The sequence below is a fragment of the Saimiri boliviensis genome, chromosome 1 (assembly GCF_048565385.1).
Source record: "Saimiri boliviensis isolate mSaiBol1 chromosome 1, mSaiBol1.pri, whole genome shotgun sequence".
In the NCBI taxonomy this organism is placed as follows: Eukaryota; Metazoa; Chordata; class Mammalia; order Primates; family Cebidae; genus Saimiri; species Saimiri boliviensis.
In genome coordinates, this window is record NC_133449.1 from 26203099 (window position 1) to 26219345 (window position 16247).

At 57.6% G+C, this 16247-nt stretch overlaps 1 protein-coding gene across 1 annotated transcript in view; it reads right to left on the reverse strand.

Annotated features, from left to right (window-relative positions):
- OTOF (otoferlin) overlaps nt 1–16247 on the reverse strand; it is a 99623-nt gene that overhangs the window by 11317 nt on the left and 72059 nt on the right. Inside the window, exons 12-32 of the mRNA XM_039478534.2 lie at nt 15081–15240; nt 14090–14276; nt 12785–12971; nt 11256–11479; nt 10675–10783; nt 10016–10196; nt 9809–9929; nt 8341–8441; nt 8109–8199; nt 7890–8006; nt 7617–7769; nt 7094–7283; nt 6881–7005; nt 6418–6552; nt 5581–5742; nt 5254–5373; nt 4678–4839; nt 4405–4567; nt 3786–3916; nt 2176–2205; nt 1643–1774 (exon numbers count right to left, since the gene is read on the reverse strand). Of these exons, the coding sequence (XP_039334468.2) occupies nt 1643–1774; nt 2176–2205; nt 3786–3916; nt 4405–4567; nt 4678–4839; nt 5254–5373; nt 5581–5742; nt 6418–6552; nt 6881–7005; nt 7094–7283; nt 7617–7769; nt 7890–8006; nt 8109–8199; nt 8341–8441; nt 9809–9929; nt 10016–10196; nt 10675–10783; nt 11256–11479; nt 12785–12971; nt 14090–14276; nt 15081–15240 (2981 nt within the window). The remainder of the gene's footprint in view (nt 1–1642; nt 1775–2175; nt 2206–3785; nt 3917–4404; nt 4568–4677; nt 4840–5253; nt 5374–5580; nt 5743–6417; nt 6553–6880; nt 7006–7093; nt 7284–7616; nt 7770–7889; nt 8007–8108; nt 8200–8340; nt 8442–9808; nt 9930–10015; nt 10197–10674; nt 10784–11255; nt 11480–12784; nt 12972–14089; nt 14277–15080; nt 15241–16247) is intronic.

Here is a 16247-nt window from a genome sequence, read left to right on the forward strand (position 1 = left end):
ACTAAGTCGCCACCGCCACCTGGTGGCAGTCTGTAAAAATTGCAAGAGTAGAGACAAGACAACAGGTAGCCTCTTCCGGCTCCAGCCTGGCCAATCCGATGATGGGAGAAGAGACTACTCATAGTCTCCAATGATCTGTTCTCCTATTTTTAGAAATTTTGCTGGGCACACAGCCACCTTGTTAAAGATTACATTTCCCAGCCTCTTTTGCAGATAAGTGTAGCTAAGGGACTAGATTCTGGTCAACGTGAGTGGAAGTGATATACGCAACTTCCGGGTTGGGCCCTGAAAAAGAAAGGCGTATGCCTCCTCTCCTCTTTAACCCTGGCTGTGCACTTGAACTCGAACATGATGTTGAGTCACCTCTAACCCTACAGACGTGAGAAACAAGAGGTCAGGATCTTAGTTCTTGACACCACTGAGCCACCGTACCAGCCTAACCCCCACTCTCTGAGATGTTAAGTGAGAAACTATTGTCTTGTTCACGTCACTCTAACTTGATACAGCAGCTTAATGTGTGCTCTAACTAATACGGATGGTAAATGTCACACCCAGCTTGGATCACAGAAAGGGCCTGGGAGAGAGTGTGACTGGGTCAGCTCTGGCCCCACTGAGGAAACACAACTGCAGGCAAATGTCCCTCCTGGCCAGGTGGCCAGTCAGAGCGCCCTGAGCTAGGTGGGCAGTGTGGAGAGGACACGAACAACAGAGAGGAGAAATGCACTTTCTGGAACTTGCAGTCTGGCTAAACAGATGGAACCCACATATAGGGGAAGAATCATTCACGTGCTGATGACCAAGATGCATAAATAAAACAGTATGGAGAAGAGTTGTGAGAACTATTGATAAGCAGTTGTTCCCTTATGGCCTCTGAGAACATGTTTCTCCTTTTTCACAAAGTTCATCTCCTGTGGGATGCCTTCCCTGATTCCCCCAGACCATGATTTGCCTTTGTTATCACCTGATCCTCTAAGCGTCTGTTTACATGTCCATTTCGCCCAGGCAACGGGGAGCCCCTCAGGGCAGGTATGCTATCTTTTGGCTCCCCTAGCACCTTGTATGGAGCCTGGCTCATTGCATATACCCAAGATGCATTTGTGGAATGAATCAATGAGCACAAAAGGAAACCAAGCCGGTAAGGTAGACCGGATCACCATCTGGGAAGGTGAGTTCTGAGCAGGATTTCCAGGATGTGAGACAAGGCCATCCTAAGCTCACATGAATGGAGGTGGGACCCAGCTCTGGGGGCCATGGGAAAGAAGCTGAACAGGGAGGCCGGGCGCGGTGGCTCAAGCCTGTAATCCCAGCACTTTGGGAGGCCGAGGCGGGTGGATCACGAGGTTGAGAGATCGAGACCATCCTGGTCAACATGGTGAAACCCCGTCTCTACTAAAAATACAAAAATTTAGCTGGGCATGGTGGCGCGTGCCTGTAATCCCAGCTACTCAGGAGGCTGAGACAGGAGAATTGCCTGAACCCAGGAGGCGGAGGTTGCGGTGAGCCGAGATCGTGCCATTGCACTCCAGCCTGGGTAACAAGAGCGAAACTCCATCTCAAAAAAAAAAAAAAAAAAAAAAAAATGCTGAACAGGAAGGACCGAGTGTGGAGGGATCGCCTTCCCTCCCCCTGCCCGAGGTCTCACCTCCTTCATGGTGTCAATGGAGGCGAAGTACTTGGACCACCAGTCCAGCATGCTCTCGTCTGGCTCCTCCTCATCAGGCTCCTCCGCGGTGCCCTTCTTCTTCTTCTTCTCCTTCTCCTTCTCCTCCTCAGCCTGTAGGTTGGCCAGGTCCAGAGTCCTACATGGGCCCCTGCTGCCTGGACAATCCTGAGCACCTACACCCATTCTGCCATCTGCTCGCAGGAAGCCTTGGGCTCCGTGAGGCTCTGGAGAGCCACCCATGTCCAAAGCGCAGGGCCTTGTTTTATGGAGGGGGTGCCATGACTCGCAGAGGGTCATGACCTGCCCAGTGTGAGCCACTGGCCCAGGCAGGACTGGCACTCAGAGTCCTGCACCCACCCAGCTCTTGTCCACTGCATCTTGGGGGAGATGTGGTGGCCCAAGCGTGCAGGGGCTGGGCTGGCTGTGTCCCTGATGCTGGGCCCTGTGACCTGACACCGTTGCCAACATAGGGCCCTCTCACCCCAGAGCCCCTGCATGGTCCCCATACTCACCACATCCACCTTGACAACGGCATCAGAAGTCTGCAGAGGAACCGAGGAAACAGGGACAGAATTAGCCACTGGGGCCTGAGTGGCAGGCAGCATCCCAGCACAGGGTGCGTGGAGGAGCTGAGATGGAAATTACTGGCAGCCCCTGTGCCCACCAGGCCAACTCTGCATTAATAAGCGCACTCTGGTGAGTCTGCTAAGGGTCTGTGTGAGGATGTTTCTTCGGGTGGCCAAAGGAATGGGTTGGGGGAGGGGGAGCTTGTTCCAGGCTGGCTGGCATTCTGCCTTCCCTGTAGGGCCTGCAGCTTGAGGCCACTGCCACATGCAACCCCCAGGTGGCAGATCTCTCTCTGGCAGATGAACGGTCCTAGTCCCAAAGCCAGGGGGAATAGGAAGCTTCTACCTGGAAATCCTCCCCCTACCCAGGCCAGGGAAGTGTCATTTGTGAATGGCTGGGATGAAAAACAGGTACTCTTTGGAAAGGACACTGGTGATCTCAAGGAATCATTACCTATGGTGTCATTTGTTGGAGTAAAAATTATGGCAGGTGATTATCTTAAATGGTGATGGCTTGCTCTGTCTCTTATACACACATACCACACACAAACACACACGCGCATAGGCACATACACCACATACACGCACACATACACATTCACACACCACAAGCACACACATGTACATTCACACACATGTATGTACACACATGCATTTACACACCACACACGCACACACGCACATATGCACATATACCACACACATGCACATTTGCACCACACACACACATGCACATTCACACACCACATACACACACACGTACATTTACACACCACACACGCACATGTGCACATATTCACATATGACACACACGTGCACATGTACACACCACACACATTTACACACCACATACACATTTACACACCATACCTGCACACATGTGCATATGCATGCACCACACATGCACATTTGCACACCACATGCACACACACGCACATTTACACACCACATACACACATTTACACACCATACATGCACACGTGCATATGCACATACATCACACACATGCACATTCACACATCACACACGCACACACGTACATTTACACACCACGCATGCACATGTGCACATATACATATACAACACACGTGCACATGTACACACCACACACATTTACACACCACATACATTTACACACCATACATGCACACATGTGCATATGCACATACACCACACATGCACATTTGCACACCACATGCACACACACTTACACACCACATACACACATTTACACACCATACATGCACACGTGCATATGCACATACACCACACACATGCACATTTGCACACCACTCACATGTATGCATGTGCATACGCGCATGCACCACACGCACACACCACACATGTACATTTACACACCACACAGGCATGTGCATTCCAGGACAGTGTTAAGAGGGAGCCGTTTGCACACACAATCAAGGTCAGCCCCCGACAGTCACATGCCAAAGGAGGTTCTTAGTGTTGTTCTCTCTCAGGGCAGATAGTCTGGTTCGCAGGATGTGTGACACGAAGTCATACATTCCCAGCCAGTGCGGGGCCGACCCCATCCGCCTTACCGCGTCCAGCTTCACCATGGTCTCCAGTTTCTTGATGGGTACCTCTGGCTCCATGTTCACCACGACCTCCCCTGTGGAGTGAGAGGAGGGGCCCCCATGGCACAGCACACGGCAGCGCCGGAGAAGCCTGACTGGACAGACAGACAGGTGGACGGACAGGCAGACAGAGGAAGGAGCAAGAGGAACAGTGAGATTGGGGGGCAGGAAGGCGCAGAGAACTAAAGCTGATTCCGGAGCTTTCTGAGGGAGAGTGGACGGGGCAGTCAAGGGAGGAAAGATGGGCGTGGGGAGGGAGGAAGAGAGCCCGAGAGAAGGGGGAGCTGCGGAGGCCGGCGGGAGGGAGGCAGTGCCGGGGAGGCCCCAGTCTTCTCCAGCAGCCCACGCAGGGGGCTTTCTGCCCTCAGGTCCTCCCAGACTGTCTCCAGCTCTGCCCTCTCTGGCTGTAGAGCTGGGGTCACCCTGGGCAGCCTTCTTAGCCCACCAGGGTGGACCTTCTTCCCTGCCCACCCCGTTGGCCCCAAGGAGCAAACTCTAGCTGTCGTTTGGACTGGACTGAGACCTGGAGCCCTGCCCTGGTGGTGAGCAGCCAGGCTTGGTGGCAGGGTGGGTGTGGCCATACCCGTGGTGTTCCAGCTGGGGGCCGAGCGGTCTGGGGGCCGGTAGATGAAGCGTCGCAGGGAGCTGACAGCATGGGAGCCCACCAGTGTGTATCGGCCAAAGGCCCGGCAGTCCACCACACGGATGTTCAAGGGCGGGTGCAGCAGCTCGTTCTCTGGGAGGTCCTGGGGTGTTGGCGACAGGAGCCTGAGCCTCCGAGAAGGGGCAGAGGAAGCCGCTGGCTGAGTGGAGCCACACTGGCCACAGGACAGCCTCCACCAGGGCCTGCACTCACCACTTCAAACCACTTGACGAGGGTGTTGAAGTTGGGATTCTTCTTATAATTGTGGATCAGGGACGACTGCACCCCTTTCCCTGCACACTCGATGTCCACCCGTGGCCGGTCCACCTGCGCCAGGTTCACCCGCTTCAGGTCCCGTAGGCCCCAGAACAGTACCTGGGAGAGGGTGGTGAGGAGAAGAGAGCCCCTTGGTCAAGGGAGCCGCCGTGAGGGCGCTGGACCATCCGAGAAGGAATTGGGCAGTGGGATGGGCAGAAGTCCGCCCCAGATTTCAGACAGTGAGAGCAAGGCCAGGAGAGCAGAGGAGGAGGCAGGCGTCCTCCAGGGATGAGGGTGAGGCTGCCAGGAGAAGGGGTGCAGAGTCAGGCGTGCAGACAGTAGGGCTGGGCACGGTCCTGGGACACGGCAGTGTGACTTGGTGCAGACAGGGGCAGGCCCTGGACTGGGCAAAGGCCTGGGGCTGCTGCTGGCTCCTGGTGATGGTGGTGGGAGGGGGATGACAAGTCACTTCCCCTCCTGGGCCCTCAGTCTCCTCATCCGAAAGGGAAGGGCCACACGGGGCCCTCGCACCTCCACTCGGTACTTGCTGAGCACGGGCCGGATGCCCACAGGCACAGGCATGATGGGACCTCGGTCCACGTCCACCGGGCCATTGATGGGGGGCAGGTCAGCCTTTCCTGCTGGCCCGATCTGGGGAATGGGGGTCACAGGTCATACACTGGGGAGCCCAGGGGCAGGGTCTCTCTCCCCATGAGCTGTTTGCCATGAGATCTGGGGAGACAGGGAAGGCCCCCTAAGAACCACAAATCCCCAGCTTTGGTCAGGATGGGAAGGAGAGAGGCCCCCAGGCCTCAGCTCCCAGCCCTAGCCCCCAGCCCCACCTCCCTGCAGTCCCACCTGCAGCAGCTCGAAGGCTGCCAGCAGGTCTCCTGCTGTGGCGTTGCCGCGGTAGATCTGGTAGTATTCAAGCTGGGGCGGGAAGCGGGGTGGGCAGTACTCCTCATCTGCCATCTTCACCAGGGGCTTGGCGAAGGTCCGGCCCATGAAGTCAGCTTTGCCCTGACACAATAAACAACCCGGATGCCTCTTGGGGCTTGCTGTCCACACCTGTGATCTCGTTTAGTCCTTACCACAGCCCCGTGAGTTGTTGTAAGGGACAGGTGTGATCCCCCCCATTTTACACATGGGGAAACCAAGTCATGGGGCCCGCCAAAGACTTGTTCCAAGCCAAGCAGTCAATGAATGGTAAATGCCAGGCTCAGGGCTGGACATGCAGTCCTCCTACCTCTAGTCTAGTCTGGGTACCTCAGCAGCTGAGGTGGTGCGGGGGAAGGTGGCTCGCTAACTCTCGGGGATCACCCCAATCCCTTACTCTCTACTCTGGAACCTCCACGGAGGGGAAGGTAGCAAGGCTGTTCCTGGTTGTGGTAGGTGTGGGCAGGGGTAGGGGAACCCTGGGGTGGGGAGGCTAGGGACAGCAGGGCTGGCCAGCACATCTCCAGGGCTCAGTCTGTGGGTGACAGGAGGTGAGGATGTCCTGGCCAGGGGAGGGATCGGGCTTCCACAAGTGGCAAGGAGGCATCTGGACGGACTGGGCGGCAGCCCAGCTTCCCAGCTGCAGGACTGCGGGTGGGTGGCAGAGGTGGCTGGCATAGCCTCAGTGCAGGTGGAGTGCAGGGAACCAGGGCCAGGTGTGGTGCTGCTGGGGTCCCTGGCATCGGAGCCCATCCGCACCATGGTATCCTGGTCGTAGATTTCAATGACAATGATGGGCGGGTCGTCCCTCAGCTCCTGAGCTTCTCCGTAGAGCTCCAGGTTGTCGAACACCAGCATCTGGTCCCAAGTGGGACACAGGGTCTCATTCAGCACCTGCAGCAGGGGATGGGGAGACAGGTGACAAGTGACAGAGGGCGGGCAGATGCACGAACAGAAACTGCCCCTACTCACTCAGCTTCCAAGGAACCTGGGGGCAGGAGTGACAGGTTTCTTGATTCTTCCAGAAATCTTAAAATCAAGGCTAATAGGAGGTTTGCCCAAGCCCCCCGCCAATTCCTCCCTGTCGTGACCCGGGTCTGCAGTTATCTGCAGGGCTTCCCCTGAGAAGCCAGAGCACTGGCTGAGCTGTCTCAGGCCCCACAGGCTCACACGCTTCCTGCTGCTCTCAGAGCCAGAGCCACAGCCTCCCGCAGGCCCTCACCTCTGTGCACTGACTCTGGTTGATGAAGAAGACACGGGCGAAGGGGTCGGAGAGTCCGCTGCTGTCGGCGGCGAAGAGGCTGCGGGCCTGGTACATGTGGGCTCGGAGCTGGAACACCTGCTTCTCTGCGGGGAAGGAAAGCCTGAGGCTCCGGGATGGGCAGCCCCTCCGACCCCTCCCAGGTGAGCTTTCGAGTGAGGGGTCCTCACTCACTGGCATAGACCAGGCTGACGGGTGGGAAGGTGTGCAGGCCCAGGCCCTGGACTGCCTTGACCTCCTCGAAGCCGCAGGGCAGGCCACACAGGAAGTCCTTGCGCTGTTTGCTGAGGCCCAGCCACATGTAGAGCTCCAGCTTGGCCTGCACTGTCCAGCCCGCCGAGCCGAAGCCCCGCTTCCCCGGCAACTGGGGGCGGGCATGGGGTCAGCAGGAGCCTGAAAGCTGTCAGGGCCCCCGGGGTGGGGCAGGGACAGGGGCCAGCAGAGGCCCGGGTCAGAGCTGCCCTGCCCCTTCAAAGCCATCTCGCTGGGCTGGGCTGGGGTGGAGACAGGGGGATGGGCAGGGGGCCGTCCCACTCCCTTTCCCACCCTTCCCCCACCCCCTTCCCATTCTTGGCTCTTCTCTAAGCACCTGTGGCTTGAAGGCCCCACCCTGTCATTCAGGCCCTCCAGCCCCAGGTAAGGGCTGCTGCTCCCTGGAAAGGATCCAGGCTCCTATCCCTCCTGCCCCCTCGGGCACCTTGAGGAAGAGCGTCTTGACCTTGGCGCAGTCCTTGCCGGTCTCCTCCTCCACGATGGAGAAGAGCAGGTCCTTGGAGGGCACGCGGGCATAGGCCACGCGCTTGTTGTTGCTCATCATCCAGATGAAGACGTCGGGAATGCTGTGCTGGGGCTGGGGGGTGGCCGGGGGCAGCGGGTAAGGGGGTCCAGCCTCTCGACTGAGCCCCCTGAGCCTGAGGGACCCCAGAGAGCCAGCCCTGCATGAGGCGAAGCCCCTCCACTTGGGCCACACCTCGTCCGACAGGAAGCGCAGCTTCTGCAGGAAGTTCTGGCACAGCCTCAGCTTGTCCCGTACCGTGTGCCGCTTCACCTGGGCCCGCAGGGTCCTGGCCTGCTGCCCCATGCTTTCCTGTGCGGGAGGGGGTGACAGCTCAGGCCATGACAGTCAGCTGTGACAACTTCTCACAGCCAGGCCCTCCCTCCGGCCCCTGCGGCCCAGCTTCGTGCTCACCAGCTCCCTCAGGCAGGACTTGAGGCGCTCCCGGTCCAGCCTGGTGCGGGATGAGTGGCCATGGTCCTTCTCAGCAAGGGAGAGGAAGCGGCTAGGGGTGGGGGAGCTGCGTTTAGAGAGCCTGACCAGCAGGGGCGCTGTAGATCCTTCCTCATCTGCCCAGCCCTGGCAGGGTCCCCTTTGTCCAGTTCCACCTTGTCCACGTCCCCACCTGTTGCCCCTCCCGTCTCACCAGCAGCCACAGCTCAGCTCCTCCAGGACACCCCGCAGGCGACGCTCAGGGTAGGACTTCTCTGTTTTGATCATCTCCTGCACGTCGTTCAGGCCTTCTTCCTGTGAACCAGGAGGGCCGGTGACACCAGGCCACAGCCTCCCCAAATGTCTCCACCCCGTTGATCAGGCGAGTGAGGGACCTCATGATCTGGGAGCTCTCGCTAGGGCCATCCTGAGTATCGGTGGTCATGAGGAAGTCGTCAATTTCCCAGGTTCTGTTCTCAGAACCTGGAGACCTTGGTGTTCATGGGTTCTTCGGTTCCTGAAGGAAGAAGCCACTTCTGGGCTGAGTCTGTGGCTCTGGTGGGCTCACAGGGCCTGAGCAGAACTCAGGGATAGGGAGGGGGCTCAGGGGAAGCCAGAGACAGAGGGAAACCCCAGACTGGATGCGCCAGGATCCTGACTTCACTCCAGAATGCTGGGGTCTGTGGAAGGGGATGGGAACAGATGCCTGCGGGAGGAGGGAGTGGCTCTGGCTCTGAGATCACTGGGAACACCCAGGCCCCACAGGAGACACAGGTCAGCTAGTACCCCAGCTCCTTAGGGGGAAGCCTTGCAGATAACTGCAGGCCCAGGTCACACTGGAAAGGCTATGGGCTTTAATTGTGGTTATAGTCGCAAGACAAGGGCGACAGGGACGATGTTGGCAGGGGGCTGGGAGCAAACCTCATATTAGCCTTGAACTTTTTTGGAGGTTTTCATTCATTTTTATAAAATATGAGCTGGTTGAGCTTCAGGGTACAGCAATAGCTCAGGGAAGGGTGGGATTATCTGCTGGTCCCTGCCCACCCAGGATGGGGAGAAGGAGGAGGGGGCAGCTCCCGAGCTTCAGACACTGCTCGCTTCTCCCTTCTCCCCATTTTCTTCCCTTCTCTAGCCTTACTTTATTTTTATTTTTTTTAGATGAAGTTTTGCTCGGTTGCACAGGCTGGAGTGCAGTGGCATGATCTCTGCTCACTGCAAGAACCGCCTCGTAGGTAAGCAATCCTCCTGCTTCAACCCCCTGAGTAGCTGGGATTACAGGCACGAACCGCACATCCCGCTAATTTTTGAATTTTAATAGAGATGGCATTGCACCATGTTGGTCAGGCTGGCTCAAACTCCTGACCTCAGGTGATCTACCCGCCGTGGCCTCCCAAAGTGTTGGGATTACAGGTGTGAGCCACATGCCTGGCTCCCTAGTGTTGCTTTTAAGATTTCTGGAAAAATCAGGGAACCCGACACTCCTGCCCCCAGGTTCCTCGGAGGCTGCAGTAACTAGAGGTGGCTCCTGCTCGCGTCTGTGCCCTGGGACCTGGGGCTGAGGATGGGAACAGAGGTCCTGCTGGGGCCATTCCTGCAGCCCCCTGGGCAGACCAGCTTTGTGTGTTGCAGGCGGGACCCTCTCCCCCAGGCCCCACCGCTGCTGGCCCCCGCCTGGCCCTGACCAGCTTGTCAGCGATGTGGTCCATGATGTTGGCGTTGTAGAGGCGGCGGCGCTGGTCCGGCCACCAGCTCTTGATGTAGATGCAGGGCTTCCGCTCCAGGTAGGGCAGATGGAAGTAGTTCCTGGGGTGGGCAGAGGCGGGAGGTGAGGTCTTGGGGGCCCAGGGAGGCGGGAGGGCAGGCCAAAGAGGATGGGGGGCTGGGCCCACCTGTCGGTGACCTGGGGCCGCATGGGTGGGGTGGAGGAGACTGAGGCCAGGTCCCCGCCATCGCTGGCCTCGTCGTCACTGGAGTTCTGAATCAGGTCTACTTCCTCCTCATCCCCGGGCTCCTTCCGGGGCCGAGGCCGCTGGGGTCGGGCCAGGCCATCGACCTCGTTCCCGTAGTTGCCTGGAGGCAGAATGGGCCCAGAAGGCCTCGAGTGCGTTCCCCACCAGGCCCCCCTGCCCACTGTCCAATCCGGCGCTGCCTTGGGTTTGGGAAAGGGGAGAGGGTGAGTCAGGGAAGGGGGCTCAGATGTGACACAACACTAGCCAGAGAGAGGTGCCCATGTCCCCACTCCGCTAAGAGGTGGGGGAGTCCTGTGTGCCCGCGGCCTGAGTTCCCACTCTCCCCTCTCCAGCCCCGGGAGGGTTCTCCCTGCCTTCTGCCCCAGGCCCCACACACAGCCTCACCCCGTAGGTGGAGCTGAGGGCCGGCCCCTCTGTGGGGCCTGCTCCACCCCCATGCACACACAAAGCTGTTTCCTGCGTGCCTGAGGCTACTCAGGGGAAAGCGGTCAACGTGCCCTCTCCTCGGGGCTGGGGTGCAGAGCCTCACACTCACCACCTGCAGCTGAGGCCTGAAGCCCCGTGGGCCCAGCACTCACCTATGGTGACCTCAAAGGTGATGGGTTTGTCTCCATTTCTCCGGTCAATCATCGAGGCCTCCAGGAAGGCTCCAAAGAGAAAGAATTCTTCCATTTTCCCTGCACAGCTCTGTGGGGAGGTAGTTCAAACCGTTCCTGAGCTTGAGTAGGGATGGCAGGCCGGGGCCTGGCCTCTTTCCATCTCACAGACAGGCCCTGGGGGCAGATGGTGGGGACATCCCACCCGGCTTTGGGGCCAGGCAGCCCAGACCCCAACGGCCCCCAAGCCTGGATATCCGTGGAAGCAGGGCTGGCTCCAGACACCACAGGGACAGCGTGGCTGGGAAGAGGGGTCGAGGGGAGGCACCTTCGTGAGACCTGGCGGCCGTCATGAGACAAGAGCCCAGGCAGGCAGCAGACGAGGGCAGAGTCCTGTTGGGGGCTGAGTGGGGGCCTCTGCTTCCTGGGGAGGAGCCGAATCCTGAGGTCTGACCTCTCAGGTAGACAGGGCAGCAACAGGCAAAGCCTGGCACCCAGGTGCCTTGGGGAGAAAGGGGCTGAGCTGGGGGCCCCGGGGGACCGCACGGCGCCTGGGGTCTCACCTCTGAGACGGGCGTGGCCTGCTCCACCTGCACCTCTGTGGAGCTGGTGAGCTCAGGGTTGGAGGTGTCCAGGATCTCCACGGCCAGGCCCAGCAGGAGCCGGGCCCGGAAGGACACGCCCTCCCCGAGACCCTCATTCAGGTCCTGGTGCTCGTCCAGCAGCGTGTAGTTACGTGTGGAGCCGTACATGTTCACCCAGGCGGGGCCCAGCGTGGGCAGGAAGCCTGTGGCATTGGGGAGAGAAACGAGGGACCTGCGTCACATCTGCGGCTCCCTGGGGAAGAGGGACTTCTTTGGGGGTTCCCTGGCCTCCAGTTCCTGGGTGCTGAGCTGAGGACATCACGTGTGTGTGGCAGGGGTGGGGCAGCTTTCTCAGGCTGCGCTGGGGGGAGCACACTCTTGGGTCTACTTCTTCCCTGCGGGGGACCGAGCTGGATATGGTGGGGAGGCAAAGCCTAGCTCCCTGCTTCCTGGAACTTGGAGCAGGAGCTGCCAACAGTCTACTTGCAGGACAGAGCCCGTCCTTCCAAGTCCCCAGCATGGCCGTGGGCCCTGAGCCATGTTTGTCGATCTGTCCCACCGTGGTCACCCGACTGGTGCAGACCCTGCCCCCCTCGCTGGAGGCCCTCCCGCTCCAGCTCTGCCTGTGAAATGCTGCCTCCTCACGAAGCCCTCCCAATTCTTAGGCACACGTCCCTCTGACAGGGGCCGCATGATCCAAGGTTTTTGGTTCGTTTGCTTTTTATTCTGCTTTTTAAAAACACACTTAGAGCTTTTAAAAAATTTAGATATACTTCACATGACATAAAATTCACCATTTTAAAGTGCATCGTTCAGTGGTTTTTAGTATATTCACTATGTTGTAAAACCATCATCTAATTCCAGAGCAGTTCCACCCCCTCAAAAGAAACTCTGCACCTATTTCACAGGGAGTCCCGGTTCCCCTCCCTTTAGCGCCCTGAAGCTGGCAATCTCCTTTCTGTCTCTACGGACTTGCTGGATGTTTCACATCCATGGATCAGATGACATGTGGCCTTTGCATCTCCTGCCTTATGTTTTGACCATTTGGTAGCATATGTATCTCCTTAATACACAGCGAACACTTGGATGTGGGAACAGATTCTTATCTCACTCTATGTCCTTGGAACCCAGCACAGTGCAGGGTTCCCAGCAGGCGGTCAGTCCCCATGAGTCTGCAGATAGGCACTACTGCCATTATTAGGTCCTATATATATACACACACTGTAATGATATACAAATGCAGTATATACACTGCAATAAAATGCATATTCAGACTATTATCATTAGATCATATAATCGTTATTTTTACTTTAGAAATGGGAAAACAGGTCACACAGCTACTAACTGTCAAATTGTCAGCTGGGCTCAGGCCAGCTCTGAGCAGACCTGGGAGCACCCGTGAGGCCGGGGTCCGGAGTTGATGGTGGTGGTGTGAAGAGAGGGGTCTCACTTACTTCTTCCCTTCAGCCCACTCCCTCCCCATAGCGCACCCAGTCTCCGCTGCTGACCTTTATCTCCATCATTAGAAATCTTTCTCAGGTCAATGAAGTGGGTGCCGATGGCCACGTCGTTGACCTTGTCCGAGTCTCGGATCTGCACCTTCATGCGTTTGCAGAGTGGGGGGAAGAGGTCTGTAAAGACGACCTGCTCATTCCACAGGGGCTCATAGCTGCTCTTCTGCACGGAAGTCTTACCCTGGTAGAAGGGGGAGCGAGGGTGAGGGCGTGTGTATGCGTGTGTGAGTGGATGTGTGTGCATATGTGAGTGGGTGCATGTGTGCGTGTGTGGATGTATATGTGCATGTGTGATTGGGTGCGCGTGTGAGGGTGTGTGTGAGTGGGTGTGTGTAGGGGCGTGTGTGAGAGTGGGTGTATTTGAGTGTGTGCGTGAGTGGTGCGTGCGTGAGTGGGTGTGTGTGTGTGAGTGGGTGTGTGAGTACGCACACGAGTAGGTGCATGCGTGTGTGTGGGTGTGGGTGTGTGTGAGTGGGTGTGTGAGTGTGCGCATGAGTAGGTGCATGCGTGTGTGAGTGTGTTCGTGTGTGAGTGGGTGTGTGTGAGTCCGTGCCTGAGTGGGTGCATGCGCGTGTGTGTGTGTGAGTGGGTGAGTGTGCGCATGAGTAGGTGCATGCGTGTGTGAGTGGGTGTGTTCGTGTGTGAGTGGGTGTGTGTCTGTGCCTGAGTGGGTGCATGCGTGTGTGAGTGGGTGTGTGTGTGAGTGGGTGTGAGTGCGCACATGAGTAGGTGCATGCGTGTGTGAGTGGGTGTGTTCGTGTGTGAGTGGGTGTGTGTCTGTGCCTGAGTGGGTGCATGCATGTGTGAGTGGGTGTGTGTGTGAGTGGGTGTGAGTGCGCACATGAGTAGGTGCATGCGTGTGTGAGTGGGTGTGTTCGTGTGTGAGTGGGTGTGTGTCTGTGCCTGAGTGGGTGCATGCGTGTGTGAGTGGGTGTGTGTGTGAGTGGGTGTGAGTGCGCACATGAGTAGGTGCATGCGTGTGTGTGTGAGTGGGTGTGTGAGTGCGCACATGAGTAGGTGCATGCGTGTGTGAGTGGGTGCATGTGCGCGTACATGCCTGTGTGTGGATTTCTCCCCTCCACTCTTCCCACACCCCCAGCCTCTCCTCCCTCTCATGCCGGCTGCGCAGCTTACCATCGACCCCAGGAGGCAGGGAGGATTCTCTGAGTCTGTCCCCGGCCTACATAATTCCTAGCCTTGTCTTACCCGCCCAGCTGCCCTCCAGGTCCCACGCCCATCGGCTTGCACTTGTGACGCCTGTCACCCAGCCCCAGCCTCCCGTACCTCCTACCCCAGTACCTTCTGGCCGGCAAAGAAGACTTGCACGTAAGGGTCCACGAGGTCCTTGTTTTCACCAATGAACGCCTTCTTTACGTTGGCCATGAGGCTTGTGTTCATACGGGGCAGCCCCTCTGCTCGGTAAATTTTCACGTAGAACCGGGCCCACTGGCGTTCTGGGGGCACCCCCTCAGGGAGCAACAAGTTCCTACCAGCACATACAAGCCAGGGCCAGGGTGGCCGGGGCGGACCCCCAACCCCTGTCCTGGCATCTACACACCCCTGGGTCCTGGCATGGTCTCTAAGAGACGGCTGGGGTTTGCTTTGCTAAGCTAGGATTAGACACGTGCCTTCATGGCACCTGCCCCTTGTGGGATTCTGGGCAGATCTTCCCATCTCACTGAGCTGCAGTTTCCTCGCTGCTGAGGTGGCCATCATAATACCCACTTTCTGAGAATGTGATCGGTTCAAGCACGCTAAAGTTTATGAGTGGTTTATAGATTATACATTGGGATATGATCTTAGTATTATCATCGGTGTTCTATAGTTTTGTGTTGTATCCTTTGTTTCACAGACAAAAAGTTCATAGCAGCCACTGTCCCTCCCCCAGCTTACGAAAGACAGGATTCATCGATCCCAGCACTTTTACCCACTGACTCCAGACAAAGTCACAGAATCTTTCTCAACAGCTGCCTGGAACTGGCGCACCAAAAGAAACATTGGCTCTCCCAGCGCTAGCCTGCGCTATACCAAGGACCCAGCAGCCGCTGGACTCTGGTCTGCCAGTAGACACTTTCTACCCTGTTTCTTACTGGCAGAAAGGATGTCAAAGGACTGTTATTTTCAGGATCCTCTGTCACCCCCCTTCCCCTGCTCGGGGCTGCTTGGGAGAGTGGGCGAGAGTGGGGTGAGGAGACAGGTGGCAGGTGCTCTGAGCAAACCCTCACTGGAAGCCCCCTGGGGGAAGGAAGGGCTGGCTCAGGCTCCGGGGGCTGGGGTAGCTGGGCCTCACCCCTCAATGTCATCTTCGTCGGTCTCATTGGCCTTATGGGGCGTCTTGATGTTGTCCCCTTTGCCCACCACGGCGACGTCACACTTCACGTAGCCCTTCAGCCCCGAGGAGATGTCGTCAGGGTCAGACAGGATGGCCCACTTATGATGGAACTGGTGCTCTGCAGTGGTGAGGGGTGGGCACTGCACCAGACGCCCCCACCCAGGGTGTCTCCCAGTGCTCAGGGCAGGCCGAGGGGTGGCAGAGCCAAATGCTGTCTTGACCCCTAGAGTTCTGGGACCTGGGGCCACAGCTCTGCCTGTCCCTAGCCCAGGGGGTGACAGTCTGAGGTCCTCTGGAGCCAGGGCAGTGGGTGTGGGTACATGACTCACTCATGGACATAAATCCCATGAGTGGTGTGACTTGGGAGGGACAGCCTCCTCCTAATTGCGTTCTTTCTGCCTATGACCTCTTCTGCGACCTGCCCCAGTCGCACAGGCCCTTCCCAGGTGGAGGCTCTCACTCCTGCTCCCCGTCTTCAACCCCTCTGGGGCATCCCAGTGCCTTGGGATGAAGACAAAAAGCATGGCCTGTGGGCTCCTGATACAGTGCTCCCTGGCTCACTCTGCTGAGCCCACCCAGCTCCACGTTCCTCCTCACTGAACTCGTGTGGAAGTTTTATTTGCCTTTTTATACCTCCACACCTTTTCGTCTGCTGCTCTTTGAGCTTGGAACACCCTCATCCCTGCTTTCCCCACCTCCACCTCTCCCTCTCCCTATTCAATTGGTAAACTTCTACTCATTTTGCTCAAGTTTCTCCTCCTCCATGCAGCCCTCCTTGACTTCCACAGAAGAGTTGATCCTGGGCTCTTTGGTGTTCTCTGGGCCCTCCGTGCACATCTCCCATCTCACTGTGCACTGTTCTGATCTGTGTATTGTTTGTCTCTGATTTTAGACTGAGAGTCCTACGGACTGGGACTGGCGGTCTCATCCCAGTGTCTCATAGCCTAGGACCATGTGGAGGGAAAGACAGATGTCAGGGAAGGAGGCTCTTTAGGGAGGATTTGCCCCTTCAGGTTTACTTTAAGCCTCGTGGGCAAGCAGAGGGAAGCCCATCATGGTGCCCTCAGAATCTACTTCCTAGGGTGTTCTGTGGGCACTGAACTCTCGAGGGCTCAGCACCTCCCT